Source organism: Carcharhinus amblyrhynchos, chromosome 3, assembly GCF_965287045.1.
Source record: "Carcharhinus amblyrhynchos chromosome 3, sCarAmb.v2.hapA, whole genome shotgun sequence".
Classification (NCBI taxonomy): Eukaryota; Metazoa; Chordata; class Chondrichthyes; order Carcharhiniformes; family Carcharhinidae; genus Carcharhinus; species Carcharhinus amblyrhynchos.
Genome location: NC_137326.1, coordinates 19,707,855 through 19,725,557, shown reverse-complemented (window position 1 = coordinate 19,725,557; position 17,703 = coordinate 19,707,855). Strand labels below are relative to the sequence as shown.

The window sequence follows — 17,703 nt, the reverse complement described above, 5'->3', positions numbered from 1 at the left end:
ACTGCAATCGAGGTAGTATAGACATATTCACAATGCTGTCTGGATGGAAGTTCCAGGATTTTGACATAGTGACAGGGAAAGGTAGTGATATATTTCCAAGTCAGTATGATGTGACTTGGGAGAGGGACTTGCACGTGGAAGTGCTCCCATGTCCATGTTAGTAGACAATGGCAACTGACGATGAGCTGGGGGTGGGAGTTTGCAGTTATTATAGTCAAATAAATATCGTAGAATTTTACCCCAGCTAAAAATCACTGAATCACTGCATCGTATAACTGTGTAATTTGAGGTCTGCATACACTAACTTTATCTGTAAATGCTAATTTCTGTCAAAATATAGTAAACTGTTTAAGTCAGCAGTAATCCTTTTATATGATCCGTCAATACAAATATTACATCATTCTATTTCGCTATGGTTACTAAATTGTATTGCCGGAAAAGTATCTACAGATGTGCAGACACTAGTCTACTGCATAGTTTCAAAAAGGAAGTCAAAGACTGATTACAGGAAAACACAGTCAAGATTTTAAGAAACCAAAGTTAGGCATGAGCACAGGAAGCATGGACAATTCACATACATGCTCCCTTTTGGAATATTGCCGTATAAGACCTATGAAGGTCAGAAATAATGTCCTGAAAATTTAGGCTATTTAAATGACAGGATACTGTTCACATGAAGACACCAATACATCACAAAATTAAAATGACGAGCAAATGCAAGAGTAAAGAATTTGACGTTCCCTGACTCTACCAGTTCAAAAGGGAGCCATCTTGTGGAGGTCCTGAAAATTTCTGGTACAAATCAAGAACATTGAGGAAATTCCCTTTGAAAAATAGAGAGTTTGCAATGCCAAATTATCCAAAATTCTAATCATTCTTCTTCTGAATGTCTATGAAAAACCAGATCTTCGGATTACAATTGCTGATACCTTAAAGTTTATTCTTAATTAAGAATTGCTGACCAAGAGTCTGTGGTTCTAAAATTACACAATGAATCCGCCATTCTCAGCAATGGAAGTCCCAGAAAAATTGCATCAGATTTCTAAGGCTGTCTGCAATGCCATCATGTAAGCTGAGGAACTTGAGTTCACCCATTACAAGACGTACACTGGCAAAGAGCATGGATTCTGTAAACCAGGGAGAAAGAATGAAAAAAGTGTATGCAGCATGCTCCTGGTAGTTAGGACGCTGAATAGGTAGCCTCTATAAAGATGGATGAAGGGTTCCTTTGGGCAGGGCGTAACAGCTGAAGAAATACAATTTTTAAAAATGCTGCAGGTTGACAAGCATTGATGGGTAAGAAAGGGGCAAGGGCAAATACGGAGTTACTCTTATATCCAATTAATACATGCAAATGAGGTGCTCTCTTGCCAGCACTTCAAATAATTGCAATGTGTTGGAGGGCAATGGAATACAATTCTTGTGTAACTGTGGTACCATGTATCTCTACCAGATCGATGTGATGCATCTAGTATATTGGTGAAGAGAGTCAGCATGCTTCCCACTTTTTGCTTCAAGTTGCAGCCCACACCACCAGCTAGTCGCAAAGCAAGGAGAATCAAATACGCAAGTCTCTCCTTATCGTTGCACAGCTGTTCCATCGGCAAGTCCTCTCCTGTACCACCTTGTGGTAATACATAGAAAAAAGAGGTACCTCATAGTCCGAGGCTAAAGCTACTTAGGAAATCAGAGAAGTTCTGGCCCCTGAATACGCAGCATCCAGCCCAATGGTGTATGGATATAGCTGGCCCTCATGAACCAAAGACCAAACAATGGGTGAAGAGGCCCAATGTCTTTTGGATGCCTCAGAAAAGTTAAAAGACTAAGGGAGTAAACCCTGACAAAAAAATCTGGGGCCCAAAGGCTAGCTGACATCTAAATATGTCATTTTCTGGGTAACTCCTGCAATCAAGCTGGTGCTAAAAGTAGTGCTCCACATTCTTAGGATTGAATCTAATGTTTGCACAGCCCAAAGTCATCACAAAATTTATCTAGGAGCTTGTGCCCAGGAAAGACATTCTAGTTTTACTTCGAGGCAACCATTACAAATGTTAAGTCCAACATGAGTGTTGGCGAATCGAGTAAAGAGGACTGTAGACAGGGCTTTAAACTAATTAGGGGGGGGAGGGTGCGAGGGTAGGTGACGCTACGAGGTCTAAAGTTAAGGATAGGGTACAGGTAAGGGAAGAGGCCGAGGATGTCCCAATTGGTGGCGTTACGGCAAATAGGGTCCAGGTGAAGGCTGGGATGAAAGCGCTTTATCTGAATGCACGAAGCATTCGGAATAAAGTGGATGAGCTGGTGGCGCAGATCGACACAAATGGATACGATCTGGTGGCCATTACAGAGACGTGGCTGCAAGGTGACAGGGACTGGGAGATGAATGTATAGGGCTATCAAGTGTTTAGGAAGGATAGGCAGGAGGAAAGAGGGGGTGGCGTAGCTCTGCTGATTAAGGATAGTATCAAGGTGGTAGCAAGGGATGATATCGGAGCCAAAGAGCAGAACGTGGAATTGTTGTGGGTGGAGATTAGGAACAGCAAAGGGAGGAAGACGCTGGTGGGTGTCGTCTATAGGCCCCCGAATAATGATCTGGAGGTGGGGCGGGCTGTTAACACGCAAATAAGTGCGGCGTGCAGGAATGGGACGGCAGTAGTTATGGGAGATTTCAATCTGCATATTGATTGGTCGACCCATGTTGGACGAGGTGGGCTCGAGGAGGAGTTCTTGGAATGCTGCCGGGATAATTTCCTTGAACAGTGTGTGTTGGAGCCGACGAGGGAGCGAGCTATCTTGGATCTGGTGCTATGTAATGAGGCGGGTAGAATTAGGGACCTTGCGGTGAAGGATCCTCTTGGAGAGAGTGATCATTGTATGGTGGAGTTTCTGGTGCAGATGGAGGAGGAGAAAGTGGGTTCCCGGACACGCGTCCTTTGTTTGAATAGAGGGGAGTATGGTAGGATGAGAGAAGAATTGGCAAATGTGGACTGGGGGAGTGCGTTGGAAGGTAGGTCTGCTGAGGAGCAGTGGAGGATCTTTAAGGAGATCTTTCTTGGTGCTCAGCAGAAATTTATTCCGATGGTTAAAAAGGACAGTAGGAAGAGAGGTAATAAGCCGTGGATAACGAAGGAGGTGAAGGAAAGTGTTAAATTAAAAGCGGAGGAATTTAGAGTAGCTAAGAGCAGTGGGCGAGAAGAGGATTGGGAAAGGTTTAAATGTCAACAAAGATTGACAAAGAAGTTGATAAAGGAGGGTAGGAGAAGCTATGAGGCTGGGCTAGCACTTAATATAAAAAAGGATAGCAAGAGTTTTTATAAATATATAAAAAGGAAGAGGCTGGCTAGGGTGAACGTTGGTCCTTTAGAGGATGAGGAAGGGGAGCTAGTGGTAGGGGACGGGGATATGGCTAAGGTCTTGAATAACTTTTTTGTTTCTGTCTTCACGGAGGAGGACGTGAATAATTTGCCGGGTGTTAGAGATGGAAAGGTGGTAGGAATGGAGGGTCTTAATGACATTACTGTTACTAGAGAGGTGGTGCTCGACAGACTGGAGGGGCTGATTGTGGACAAGTCCCCAGGACCGGATGGAATGCATCCGAGGGTTCTGAAAGAAATGGCGGAGGTTATAGTGGATGCCTTGGTGGTTATTTTCCAGACGTCGCTGGATTCCGGGGAAGTGCCGGAAGATTGGAAAACGGCTAATGTTACGCCGTTGTTTAAGAAGGGTGCCAGGCAAAAGGCGGGGAATTATAGGCTGGTTAGTTTAACGTCTGTGGTAGGTAAAATGTTAGAATCCGTCATTAAGGAGGAAATTGCGAGGCATCTTGAAGGGAATTGCTTGATAGGGCGGACGCAACACGGTTTCATTAAAGGGAAGTCGTGTCTGACAAATTTACTGGAGTTCTATGAGGATGTGTCTAGGGCAGTGGATAGAGGAGAGCCGGTGGATGTGGTCTTTCTGGATTTTCAGAAGGCGTTTGACAAGGTACCTCACAAGAGGTTATTGCAGAAGGTCAGGGGACATGGAGTTGGGGGTAGGGTGTTAGCGTGGATAGAGGATTGGTTGTCAAATAGGAGGCAGAGAGTGGGGGTCAATGGGTGCTATTCGGATTGGCGGTTGGTGACTAGTGGGGTGCCCCAGGGGTCGGTGCTGAGGCCTCAGCTATTTACCATTTATATAGATGATCTGGAGGAGGGAACCGAGTGCAGGGTGTCGAAATTTGCTGATGACACCAAGATTGGGGGAAAGGCAAATTGTGCGGAGGGTGTGGAGAGTCTGCAGAAGGATCTAGATAGGCTGGGCGAATGGGCCAGGAAATGGCAAATGGAATTTAATGTTGGCAAGTGTGAGGTGGTCCACTTTGGTAGGAAGAATGGTAGGAAGGACTATTACTTACGTGGCGAAAAACTGCAGCAGGCGACGGTGCAGAGGGACCTCGGGGTCCTTGTGCATGAGTCGCAAAAACCCAGCTTGCAGGTGCAGCAGGTGGTCAGGAAGGCGAATGGGATGCTGGCCTTCATAGCGAGGGGGATTGAATATAAAAGTAGGGAGGTCTTGCTGCAGCTGTATAGGGCATTGGTGAGGCCGCAGCTGGAGTACTGTGTGCAGTTTTGGGCGCCGCACCTGCACAAGGATATTTTGGCCCTGGAGGGAGTGCAGAGGAGGTTTACTAGGCTGATACCGGAGTTGAGGGGATTGAGCTATGAGGAGAGGCTGAATAAACTAGGCTTGTACTCGTTAGAGTTTAGAAGAATGAGGGGAGATCTCATTAAGACGTATAAGATGATGAATGGGATGGATAGGATAGAGGTGGAGAGACTCTTCCCGCTCAAAAAAGACAGTAGGACTAGGGGGCACAGCCTCAAGATAAAGGGGAGGCAGTTTAGAACGGAGTTGAGGAGGAACTTCTTCACTCAAAGGGTGGTGAATCTCTGGAATTCTCTGCCCGTTGAAGTGGTGGAGGCTGCCTCGCTAAATATTTTTAAGAAGCGGGTTGATGGGTTCTTGATAAGAGAGGGGATTAAGGGTTATGGGGAGAGGGCGGGAAAGTGGAACTGAGCCACAACAGATCAGCCATGATCTTATTGAATGGCGGGGCAGGCTCGAAGGGCTAGATGGCCTACTCCTGCTCCTATTTCTTATGTTCTTATGTTCTTATGATTGGCAGAGACCATGGGCTGTCTTCAACAGTAAGATCCCACTGGTCAGCTACTACCCACCTCAGGTCGGGCAGCCCTTGGCTAGTAAGGTGCAGACCAACCACGGCTGCCTGCTTAGAACTTCTCAACAAATGGACCAAATCTTTGTTCACGGAACTGACAGGCAAATTGCACTGGTCGATCACATGTGCAAATCAGATGAGATTGATAAGGAAATTGAAGAGATGTACATGTACATAACTTCTCTGCGAGAGACAAGGCTCAGCAAGAGAGGATCGCTCAATGAACAGTAATATTCATTCATCTGGCAGGAGAGGAGTTCAGTGGATTTCATGAGTAGGCTGCAGACTTTGCTGTAAGGAACTCGCTACTCTCGATGTTAGGGCCCTACTCCCTCACAAATGGTCCAGAATGCACGCTCTCTTGACACTGTTGAAAGCAGAATTCCCGAGTGGGAACATCGCTACCCATTGGGAGATCTCAATGTAAGTGTCTCATGATACTTGACCTCCTGCTTCATTTATCATGACATGGGAAAGATAAATGAAAATGGACAGAGACTACAGCTTTGCTGCTACCCCTATTTTTGTGTAACTAGCATTTTTTTTATTAAAAACCATGCCACAAGTTGTCACAGCAGCATCCAAGATCAGACTATTGGCACCAACTGTGCCTGCAAGTCACCAGACACATTCAGCTATCAGAGTATTCACTGCAATACAGATTTCTCTCTGATGCGCACCAGTCTTAGGATGCAACCCTGAAAGCCCTTTTCATTTAAAGCAGAAAGGCTATCCTTGTATCAATGTCAGCCATACTGCCTACCCAGATGAAATCCATTAGTTCCTCATCTCAGTGGAACAGGCGCTCTCCCGCATTTCCACAAAATGCAGAAGCAAAGTGAAACATTCTTTAAGACATCAGATGTGATACTGTACTCTGAACATATGAGAAGCAAGAGCAGAAAACGCCTGAATGGTTCAAGGCTAACAGCACTGTAATGGACCCTTTAATTCAAGTCAGGTGATCCATTCTCATTAATTACAAGAGAGATTTGCGCGAGAAGGCTCAGTCACACTAAGATTTGCTTGAATAAAGTCCAACAAGCACATCATCAATAACTACTGGATACAACTTTGCTAAAATATCCAAATGTCCTTCAACACAGGCAACATTGGGGCACGTAAGATGGGATCAAATGGGCAACAGGTACATCAGAAAGAAGATAGTGCCATTATAAACAAGACTGGGGAGGCAGTCATCACCAACTGTAATTAACAGTTGGAGATGGGAGGAACAGTCACTAGAATTGTAGTTGAGGGAACTTGGTCACTGAGAAAGCTCTGGACATCAAAGACAGCCTGCCTATCATGGAAGAGCTGGATGTCAAACCCACAGTGGAGTAACTTAGCAAAACTACTTGACTTGCTTGCCATTGATAAAGCTCCAGGTAATGATCTTATACTGCCTGAACTCATCAAGCATTACAAACAGGCACTCTTGCAGTATCCATGCAAACACCTGTTTCTGGCAGATGGAAAGGCTGATGTACAATGATATGTGAGATGCAAAGATTGAGATATTATATGAGAACAAGGACAACTGAAGTGATTGCAACAATTATTGAGGCTGTGCTCTAATGAGCATTTTTGGAAAAATACTTGCTTGCACTTCTTTTGTCAGACTATAGACCTTGGCTGGATGCATCTATTCCAAATCCCAATCTGGTTTCAGAACTAGAAATTCCAAATCGACATCATCTTCTCAGTTCAGCAGCTGCAGAAGAAATTCTGTGAACAAAGGCAATCATTATATATTGCCTTCATTGACCTCACCAAGGCATTTGACCACGTGTACAAAGGCTGTTTATCTAAGTTGCTAAAAAGAAAATTGGCTGCCTTGGCAGTACTGCTCAGTATGGTCTCTCCATCCATGACAACCTAATAGGTAAGGACAGCTAGGACAGGAAAGCACTGAAATCCTCCGAAATCCACAATGGGGTCAAACAGGGTTGCATTTTGACACCAACACTGGCATATTCTTCTTTGTTGTTGCCTTCAGTTAATAAGAACATAAGAAATAGGAGCAGTAGTAGGTCATCTTGCTCCTCGAGTCCACCCCACCATTCAATAAGATCATGGCTGATCTGAAGTGGATCAGTTCCACTTACTTGCCTGCTCCCCATAACCCTTAATTCCCTTGTCGATCAGAAATTTATCTATCTGTGACTTAAACATATTCAACGAGGTAGTCTCCACCACTTTAATGGGCAGAGAATTCCAGAGATTCACTACCCTCAGAGAAGAAGTTCCTCCTCAACTCTTCTAAATTGAACCTCCCCTCCCCTGTTATTTTGAGGCTGTGCCCTCTAGTTCTGGTTTCCTTTCTAAGTGGAAAGAATCTTTCTACCTCTACCCTATCCAGCCCCTTCATTACATGTCTCTATAAGATCACCCCTCAGCCTTCTAAACTCCAACGAGTACAGGCCCAATCTACTCAATCTCTCCTCATAAGCTAACCCCCTCATCTCCGGTCGCAACCTGGTGAACCTTCTCTGTACTCCCTCCAAAAATATATCCTTTCGCAAGTAAGGGGACAAAAATTGCATACAGTACTCTAGTTGCGGCCTCACCAGTGCTTTGTATAGTTGCAGCAAGACCTCCCTGCTTTTATATTGTCCCCCTTGTGATAAAGGCCGACACTCCACTCACCTTCTTGATCACCTGCTGCACCTGCAGACTGAGTTTTTGCGATTCACGCACAAGGACCCCCAGGTCCCTCTGCACAGTAGCATGTTGTAAATTTTCACCAAGTAAATAATAATCCATTTCACTATTACTTCTTCCAAAGTGGATAACCTCACATTTGCCAGCATTATACTCCATCTGCCAGATCCTCGCCCATTCACAGCCTATCCAAATCTCTCTGCAGACTTTCCGCATCCTCCACGCAATTCGCTTTCCTACTCATTTTCGTGTCATTAGCAAACTTTGTTACTCTACACTCAGTCCCCTCCTCCAGATCGTCTATATATATGGTAAACAGTTGAGGTCCCAGCACCGATCCCTGCAGCATGCCACTAGTCACCAACTGCCAACTAGAAAAGCACTCATTTATTCCAACTCTCTGCTTCCTGTTAGATAGCCAAACCTCAATCCATGCTAACACTCTACCCCCAACTCTGTGTGCCCTAATCTTCTGCGCAACCTTTTGTGAGGCACCTTACTGAACGCCTTCTGGAAATCAAAGAACACCACATCCACCTGTTCCCCTCTGTCAACCGCACTACTCACATCTTCATAAAAATCCAGTAGATTCATCAAACACGACTTCCCCTTCATGAATCCATGCTGCGACTGCTTAATCGAACCATTCCTTTCCACGAATGGTTGCCAGAACTAACAGCAATCTATTTCAGTCTTGCCCACTGAAGATCCAAGACAAAATGGACTCAAATTTTCAGAGTTGCTTAATGCCACATTAGCTTTCCCACAGGTCAAAAAGAACTTTCAAATGGCAAATGGACAGATTCACGATGCATGTAGAGTTTAGTTTAATCGTCAGCATCATTCACGATGCATGTCGAGTTCAGTTTGATCATCAGCATCAGGAAGACAAATGTTATGGTCCAGGATGTTGCCATCCTCAATCAGCATTGATGATATGATGCTGAAGATTTGATTGCTTCACACTTCCCAGACTCCACATCAGTAATCTGTCACTTGATGATCAAATCGACACACACACACGCGTGTGCGCGCGCACACACACACACACACACACACACACACACACACACACACACACACACACACACACACACACACACGTTGCAGCTATTATGATGAAGCTGAGTGAGAGAGTGCGGAACAACAGCAACCTGAGTGAGAACTGCAAGCCTACCAAGCCTGAATCCTCTGTGCACTCTGTACACTGGTGAGACCTGGACAATATATGTTTGGCAGGATAAAGTGCTGAACATGTTCCACCTTCACTGTCTCAGACATAGAGTCTTAGAGGTTTACAGCATGGAAACAGGCCCTTTGGTCCAATTTGTCCATGCCGCCCTTGTTTTTAAAACACCTAAGCCAGTCCCAATTGCTCGCATTTGGCCCATATCCCTCTATACCCATCTTACCCACGTAACTGTCTAAACGTTTTTTAAAGACAAAATTGTACCCACTCCTACTACTACCGCTGGCAGCTTGTTCCAGACACTCACCACTCTCGGCGTGAAAAAATTGTCCTTGTGGACACTTCTTTATCTCTCCCCTCTCACCTTAAATCTATTTCCTCTAGTTTTAGACTCCCCTACCTTTGGGAAAAGATATTGACTATAGAGCTGATCTGTGCCTCTCATTGTTTTATAGACTTCTACAAGATCATCCCTCATTCTTCTACGCTCCAAAGAAAAAGTCCCAGTCTATCCAACCTCTCCTTATAACTCAAAGCATCAAGTCCCAGTAACATCTTAGTAAATCTCTCCTGCACTCTTTCTAGTTCAACAACATCTTTTCTATAATAGGGTGACTAGAATTGTACACGGTATTCCAAGTGTGGCCATACCAATATCTTGTACAACTTCAACAAGACGTCCCAACTCTTGTATTCAATATCCTGACCAATGAAACCAAGCATACTGAATGCCTTCTTCACCACTATGTTCACTGTGACTCCATTTTCAAGGAGCTATGAACCTGTACCCCTAGATCTCTTTGCTTTGTAACTCTCCCCAATGCCTTACCATTAACTGAGTAAGTCCTGCCCTGGTTCAATCTACCAAAATGCATCACCTTGCATTTATCTAAATTAAAGTCCATCTGCCATTCGTCAGCCTTCTGGCCAACTGGGCCAGCAGGCTGACGAATGACAGATGGAGTTTAATTTAGATAAATGCAAGGTGATGCATTTTGGTAGATTGAACCAGGGCAGGACTTACTCAGTTAATGGTAATGGCAATCCAAGATAACCTTCTTCACTGTCCATTATGTCACCAATCTTGGTGTCATCTGCAAGCTTACTAACCATGCCTCCTATATTCTCATCCAAATCATTTATATAAATGTCAAGTAACAGTGGACCCAGCACCGATCCCTGAGGCATATACCGCTGGTCACAGGTCTCCAGTTTGAAAAACAGCATATTCTCGACATCTCTTGACACGACAAGTTAACACACTCAGCAGTCTTGGAGCATACTAGTTCCATCTGCATACACTCATTATAAAGCTAAAATATCTGTGCTAATTTGGCCACATTCTTTGGGAGGCTTATAACTGCATACCCAAAGATCTCCTTCCTATACAGTGAACTGACTACTGTCCGGATCATAACTAGCTGGATGTTCCTACCTCCACTACAAGGACACCTTGCAAGCAAGGACATTGACACTGACAACAGGAAATACTTGCTAACAGCTGAAACTTCTGGAGCCTGATTGTTTGGCGAGGAATTGGAAGATTCAAGGAAAGATGGAAAACTGAGCTGGTTGAGAGAAAACAAATGCCAGTGAACACAGCATTTTCTCAGCTGACTGTCTCACCTGCAGAAAATGTGGGAGAAACTGCCATATCAGTGGGGAGCCGGAGCCACATCCTAAACCATGCCAGGTGATGTTTAATGTAAAGTTGACCATGTAGGCACAAACCATCATTGCATGAGACAAAAAGTGCCAAAGCAAAGTAAATTGGTATCACAGTTTGATAAATTTCTTGGTCAATTGTGTGCATACTTTTATTCTCTTCCATGTACTTTAATTTATTTATTTCGTTCAACAATTTGAATATTAAACACACGTCAGAATCTGAGGGAGAATTATTTTCCTTACCAACACACTGGTGGATGAGGGAGAGGGGTTCTGGTAACATGACGGTACTGTGTAATTTTAACTCCATTGTGTATGTCTTTTGGTCGCTCCAAGTTCCTGGCCCAAAATTCAGCCAGATTGGCAGGCTTGCTTTACAGTTGGACAAGGAGAACTCCAAATAAAACAAGGCAGGCCTGATCCTAGAGGGTGGAACCATTCCAAAGGACTGTGGAGTTCTGATTGTGGGAATACTTGGGAGGCTGGAAGGAAGCACACTCACTTCTCCTGACCCACAGAGGAGTGCTGTGAAGCCAGGGAAATTCAGCTTCAAATTCTGCAATTGGATTATGTCCAAGGCTTCCAGTCTTACCAATATATTTCAAATGCCAACCAGCTTTCTGAGATCAGGTTGGCAGCTGTTCACTTGTTCCATCTCAGTAAAACCTGGAAGTTAACAGGCTGGAGCTGATACCCTGATGCCAAAATTGGAATTTTTGCTCACATAAGAACGCATTTGCTCACCCAAGATAAAATATCCTACGTCTCATTGGTCTGTAAACTTAGATGTAATCTACACCAAGTTTTATTTTTTTCCCCCCAAATGATTGTAATATAGTTAAGTTGTGCCTTAGAAAAACACACACGCTTGCTTATCCATGCTTATCAATTGACCAAATTGAATTATTGGGTAGGTGCACTGTACCTACACAGAAGACAAAACAAAATACACAAAATTGTAATAAACAAGTCACAAAGTTGTGATACATCCATACTCTACAGGAATCAGAGATATTGAAAGTGTTAAGGCGTAGAGTAGAAATGAAGTAAGGATGTAAATATTTAAAGTATTTCCTCTCAAACAGGAAAAGGCAAATAATTTTAATGTGTATGAAAAAACAAAATACAGCATATGCTAGGATCCTGAAATAGGAACAGGAAATATTGTTAATATTCAACAAGTCAGGCAGCATCTACAGAGCGACAATGCATGATTGTGGCCAAACTGTCAAATTCCTGATGTCACAAAAGAGGGAAGGTTACTAATGAAGCAGCTGAAGATCACAAGAATATTGCTAGGAGCTCCCACAGCAATGTTCCAGACTATAGTGGTTGGCTTCTGACTAGCAAATCAGATATGAATCCATTTAAAGCATGAATTTTCTTCAATTTCACTCCCTTGAGTGAATACTGGGGATGCCACATTGAGAGGTGCCACATTGAGAAATGATGGTTAAAAAAAAACTGTTTAAATAGCAGAAACAGCTTGACTTTCTGGTGCTTTGATATTGGGTTTCAGTGGAGTGCTGAGCCTGCAACTCCCAACATGCAACCACACAGGCCCAAGATAAACTTGGCAAATTTTCACCAGATCTCTCAGTACCTGACATAAGCATATGCAGCAAATTTACTTTGGATTGGCTGCCGGTTGTCCAAGAGTGTTCCACCAAACATAATACAAATAAAAGTTTTGAACTGCACTGGGTATTCATGAACATTTGATTGCATTGATCCTCATGTCAGTGCATTTCCAGGAACCTTATGTGTGTAAATGCAATACTTGTTTCACTCGAAAGAATAGAAAAGCAAACTTCTCAAATAAAAGACGCGACAATGTACTTACAAAACGCGTTTTGAGAGTCAGATACCACAAAGAGAACGTTACAGAAATCACAGAGCTTACCTCCACTACGTGTGACTCTGGAGTATGCGCCGGCAACCAAGAAGGACCATCAGAATTCTTCAATATGTAATTAACAGTCATTGGTTGAGACTCATTTTTCAACATTTCCCCATAATCTGCAACATTAAAATTAGTCTTCCATACCATAACCTGAAAAATGTATTGAATAAGTTTAATAAAATGCAGGTTACCACACATATAAATTTGAGGACATCACTTTACAGGCTATTTATTTTAAAAATACAGACGCACAAGTCGAAAAAATAAACCAGCTCCGTGAAACAAGGATTCAAATCTGAACTAGAAAGAAAATAACGTGCATTTATACGACACCTTTCATGACGTAAAGACATCCCACTGTGCTTTAGAGCCAGTGTTTGGAAAAGTATCAATAACACATTGCAAGGCTCCCCATAAACAGTAATAATAAGAGAAACTAAATAAATTGTTTTACTAGTTTCCTCCTTGAAAAACTGTGTTGTCACTTCCCAAGTCCATGCTCACCTTTAATTGGAACTCCATGGTTTGAATCCCTCCAACCAAGTTTCCTCCCCTGTCATAGTACCAAAATGGCTTTTATCAAAGTGACAAATAACATGCAACTGTGACAAAGGTAAAATAGCCTGCCTCATCTTCCTGGACAAGTTTGTAACTTTTGACATGATCAAATTCCTCCAATGCTACTCCACTGCAACCCAGCTGCCTGAGACAACACTAATCTGGTTTTGTTCTTATCGATCTAATTGTAGGCAGAGAATCACCTACAATAGCTCATTTTCCCACTCCTTTAATGTTACCTCTTGCATTCCCATCTGTGCTCCCCCTCCCCCACCTATCATCTCATCTATATGCTGTCCACATCACTATATCATCTGAAAATACAGTCAATTTCTTCTGAGCTTCAGCGTCCTTCTTTCCTTAGTCAGAAGATCTTATACAAACTGCTCTCCAGGGGCTGGAATACAAAATCTCATCTGTTGAGTGCAGCACTGAGGGTTCAAGCTAGATGTTAAAACAACATCCATAGGGGATTCCATAGTTAAGTGGATAGATAGGAGAGTCTGTGGGAACGAGTGAGACGCGTGGTTGCTATGTTGCCTCCCAGGTGCCAGGGTCCATGATATCTCTGATTGAGTGTTTGAGATCCTTAAGGGAGAGGGGAACCAGCCCCAAGTTGTGGTTCATGTAGGCACCCATAACATAGGTAGGAAAAGGGATGGGGATATAAAACAGAAATTCAGAGAGTTAGGGTGGAAGCTTAGGGCTAAAACAAAAAGAAATTTTATCTCTGGTTTGTTACCTGTGCCACAGGATAGCATGGAGAAGAACAGAGAGAGAACATTTGAACTCATGGCTAAAGGGATGGTGCAGGAGGGAAGGGTTCAGATACTTGGACAATTGGGGCTCATTCTGGGGTTGGTGGGACCTCCACAAGAGGGATGGTCTGCATCTGAACCAGAGGGGTACTAATATCTTGGGGGGGAAATCTGTCAATGCTATTCAGGAGGGTTTAAACTGATTCAGAGGGGGGATGGGAACTTTAATTGTAGCTCCAATGTACAGGAGGATGAGAATAGGGCGGTCATGGAAAAGGTTTCTAGGTCACAGCACTGTATTGGCAGGCAGCAGGGTGGTTTGAAGTGTGTATACTTTAATGCGAGGAGCATACGCAATAAGGTGGACAAACTTGCAGCCTGGATTGGTGCCTGGGACCTCGATGTTGTTGCCATTTCAGAGACATGGATAGAGCAGGGACAGGAATGGTTGTTGCAGATTCCGGGGTTCAGATGTTTCAGCCAGAGCACAGAAGGTGGTGGAAGAGGGGGAGGCATGGCATTGTTAGTCAAGGACAGTATTACAGTGGCAGAAAGGACGTTTGATGTGGACCTGTCTATTGAGGTAGTGTGGGCTGAGATTAGAAACAGGAGAGATCACACTGTTGGGAGTTTTTTTTTTAATAGGCCTCCAAAAAGTTCCAGAGATGTAGAGGAAAGGATTGCAAAGATGATCCTGGATAGGTGCGAAAGTAACAGAGTAGCTGTTATGGGGGACTTTAACTTTACAAATATCGATTGGAAAAGCTATAGTTCAAGCACATTAGAGGCATCAGTTTTTGTCAAATGTGTGCAGGAAGGTTTCATGACACAGTATGTAGATAGGCCAACAAGAGGTGAGGCTACATTGGATTTGGTACTGGGTAATGAACCAGACCAGGTGTTAGACTTGGAGGTAGGTGAGCACTTTGGTGATAGTGACCACAATTCGGTTACATTTACCTTAGTGATGGAAAGGGATAGGCATATACCGAAGGGCAGAAGTTATAGCTGGGGGAAAGGTAATTATGAGGCTATTAGGTGAGATTTAGGATACATAGAGTGGAGTTGGAAATTGCAGGGGCTGGGAACATCTGAAATGTGGAGCTTATTCAAGGAGCAGCTACTGCGAGTCCTTGATAAATATGTACCTGTCAGGCAGGGAAGAAGTGGTCGAGCGAGGGAACTGTGGTGTACTAAGGAAGTTGAATCTCTGGTGAAGAGGAAGGAGGAGGCTTATGTAAAGATGAGACGTGAAGGCTCAGTTAGGGCACTGGAGATTATAAATTAGCCAGGAAGGAGCTAAAGAGAGAGAGTTAAGAAGAGCTAGAAGAGGACATGAGAAGACTTTGGCGGATAGGATCAAGGAAACTCCTAAAACTTTCTACAGGTATGTCAAGAATAAAAGATTGCTTAGGGCAAGATTAGGGCCAGTCAGAGACAGCAGTGGGAAGTTGTGCGTGGAGCCTGAAGAGATAGGAGAGGCACTGAATGAGTATTTTTTGTCAGTATTCACGCAGGAAAAAGTCAGTGTAGTCAAAGAGAATACTGCGATACCAGGTAGTAGACTAGACGGGATTGAGGTACATAAGGAGGAAGTGTTGGCAATTCTTGAGAGTATGAAGATAGATAAGTCCCCTGGGCCAGATGGGATTTACCCTAGGATTCTCTGGGAGGCTAGGGAGGAGATTGCAGAGCCTTTGGCTTTGATCTTCATGTCGTCATTGGCTTCAGGTATAGTGCTGGAAGACTGGAGGATAGCAAATGTTGTCCCCTTGTTCAAGAAGGGGAGTAGAAACCATCCTTGGAATTATAGACCAGTGAGCCTTACTTCTGTTGTGGGAAAAGTTTTGGAAAGAATTATAAGGGATAGGATTTATAATCATCTAGAGGGAAATTAATTGATTAGGGATAGTCAACACGGTTTTGTGAAGGGTAGGTCGTGCCTCACAAACCTTATCGAGTATTTTGAGAAGGTGACCAAAGAGGTGGATAAGGGTAAGGCAGTTGATGTGGTGTATATGGATTTTAGCAAAGCGTTTGATAAGGTTCCCCATGGTAGGCTACTGCAGAAAATGCAGATGCATGGGATTGAGGGTGATTTAGCAGTTTGGATCAGGAATTGGCTAGCTGATAGAAGACAGAGGGTGGTGGTTGATGGAAAATATTCAACCTGGAGTTCGGTTACAAGTGGCGTACCTCAAGGATCTGTTTTGGGGCCACTGCTGTTTATCATTTTTATAAATGACCTAGATGAGGATGTAGAAGGATGCATTAGTAAATTTGCTGACAACACCAAAGTTGGAGGAATTGTAGACAGTGAGGATGGATGTTACAGTTTGCAGAGGGACATGGATAAGCTGCAGAGCTGGGCCGAAAGGGGCAAATGGAGTTTAATATGGAAAAGTGTGAGGTGATTCACTTTGGTAAGAATAACAGGAGTACAGAATATAGGGCGAATGGAAGGACTCTTAGTAGTGTTGACGAGCAGAGAGATCTCAGGGTACATGTGCAGAGCTCCCTGAAAGTTAGCAACCAGGTTGATAAGGTTGTTAAGAAGGCGTACAGTGTGTTAGCTTTTATTGGTAGAAGGATTGAATTTCAAAGCCGTGAGGTCATGTTACAACTGCATAAAACTCTGGTGCGACCGCACTTGGAGTATTGTGTACAGTTCTGGTCGCCGCATTATAAGAAAGACGTGGAGGTATTGGAAAGGGTGCAGAGGAGGTTTACCAGGATGTTGCCTGGTATGGTGGGAAGATCTTATGAGGAAAGGCTGAGGGACTTGAGGTTATTTTCATTAGAGAGAAGGTGGTTACGAGGTGACCTAATTGAGGCATACAAGATGATCAAAGGATTGGACAGGGTGGACAGTGAGAGCCTTTTACCTTGGGTGGTGATGGTGAACACGAGGGGACTTAGCTCTAAATTAAGGGGTGGTAATTATAAGATGGATGTCAGAGGTAGGTTCTTTACTCAGAGGGTAGTAAGGTCGTGGAATGCCCTGCCTGCAGCAGTTGTGGACTCGCCAACTTTAAGGGCGTTCAAATGGTCAGTGGATAGGCATATGGATAACATTGGAATAGTTAAGGTTAAAGGGTCATTAGATTGTTGCACCGACCAGTGGAACCATCGAGGGCCGAAGGGCCTGTACTGCGCTGTTATGTTCTATGTTCTAACACCATGTCTCTACCCTCTCAGGTGGGCAGAAAATACCTCATGACATTATTAGAAGGAAAGCAAGAGAGTTCTCCCAGTTTTCTGGCCAATATTTTCCTTCAAACAAACAACAAAGCTAAAATATTTGGTGATTTAGAAGCTTAGAATCCCTACGATGAAACAAGAGCCTATATGGCCCACTGAATTCGCACCAACTCTCTGAATCCACCTCGGCCCTCCCTTCCATCCTATCCCCAAAGCCAGACTAATCCTCTTTTTGGACAGTAAGGGGCAATTTAGCATGGCTAATCCACCTAACCTGCACATCTTTGGATTGTGGGAGGAAATTGGAGCACCCGGGGGAAACCCAAAGACACAGGGAGAATGGATAAACTGCACATAGTCACCCAATGGGGTAGCATGCTACTATAGTCGTTAGCATTGCTGTCTCACAGTGCCAGAGACCTGGGATCAATTCCTGGCTTGGGTCACGGTCTGGGTGGAGTTTACACATTCTCCGTATGTCTGCGTGGGTTTTCTCCAGGTGCTCCGGTCTCCTCCCACATTCTGAAAGACGTGCTGGTTA

The 17,703-nt window shown here is 43.9% G+C and overlaps 1 protein-coding gene across 1 annotated transcript in view; it reads right to left on the bottom strand.

Annotated features, from left to right (window-relative positions):
• Nucleotides 1-17,703, bottom strand: part of poc1a (POC1 centriolar protein A) — a 110,684-nt gene that overhangs the window by 35,395 nt on the left and 57,586 nt on the right. Inside the window, exon 9 of the mRNA XM_080181839.1 lies at nucleotides 12,646-12,795. Coding sequence (XP_080037965.1) covers nucleotides 12,646-12,795 — 150 coding nt within the window. The remainder of the gene's footprint in view (nucleotides 1-12,645; nucleotides 12,796-17,703) is intronic.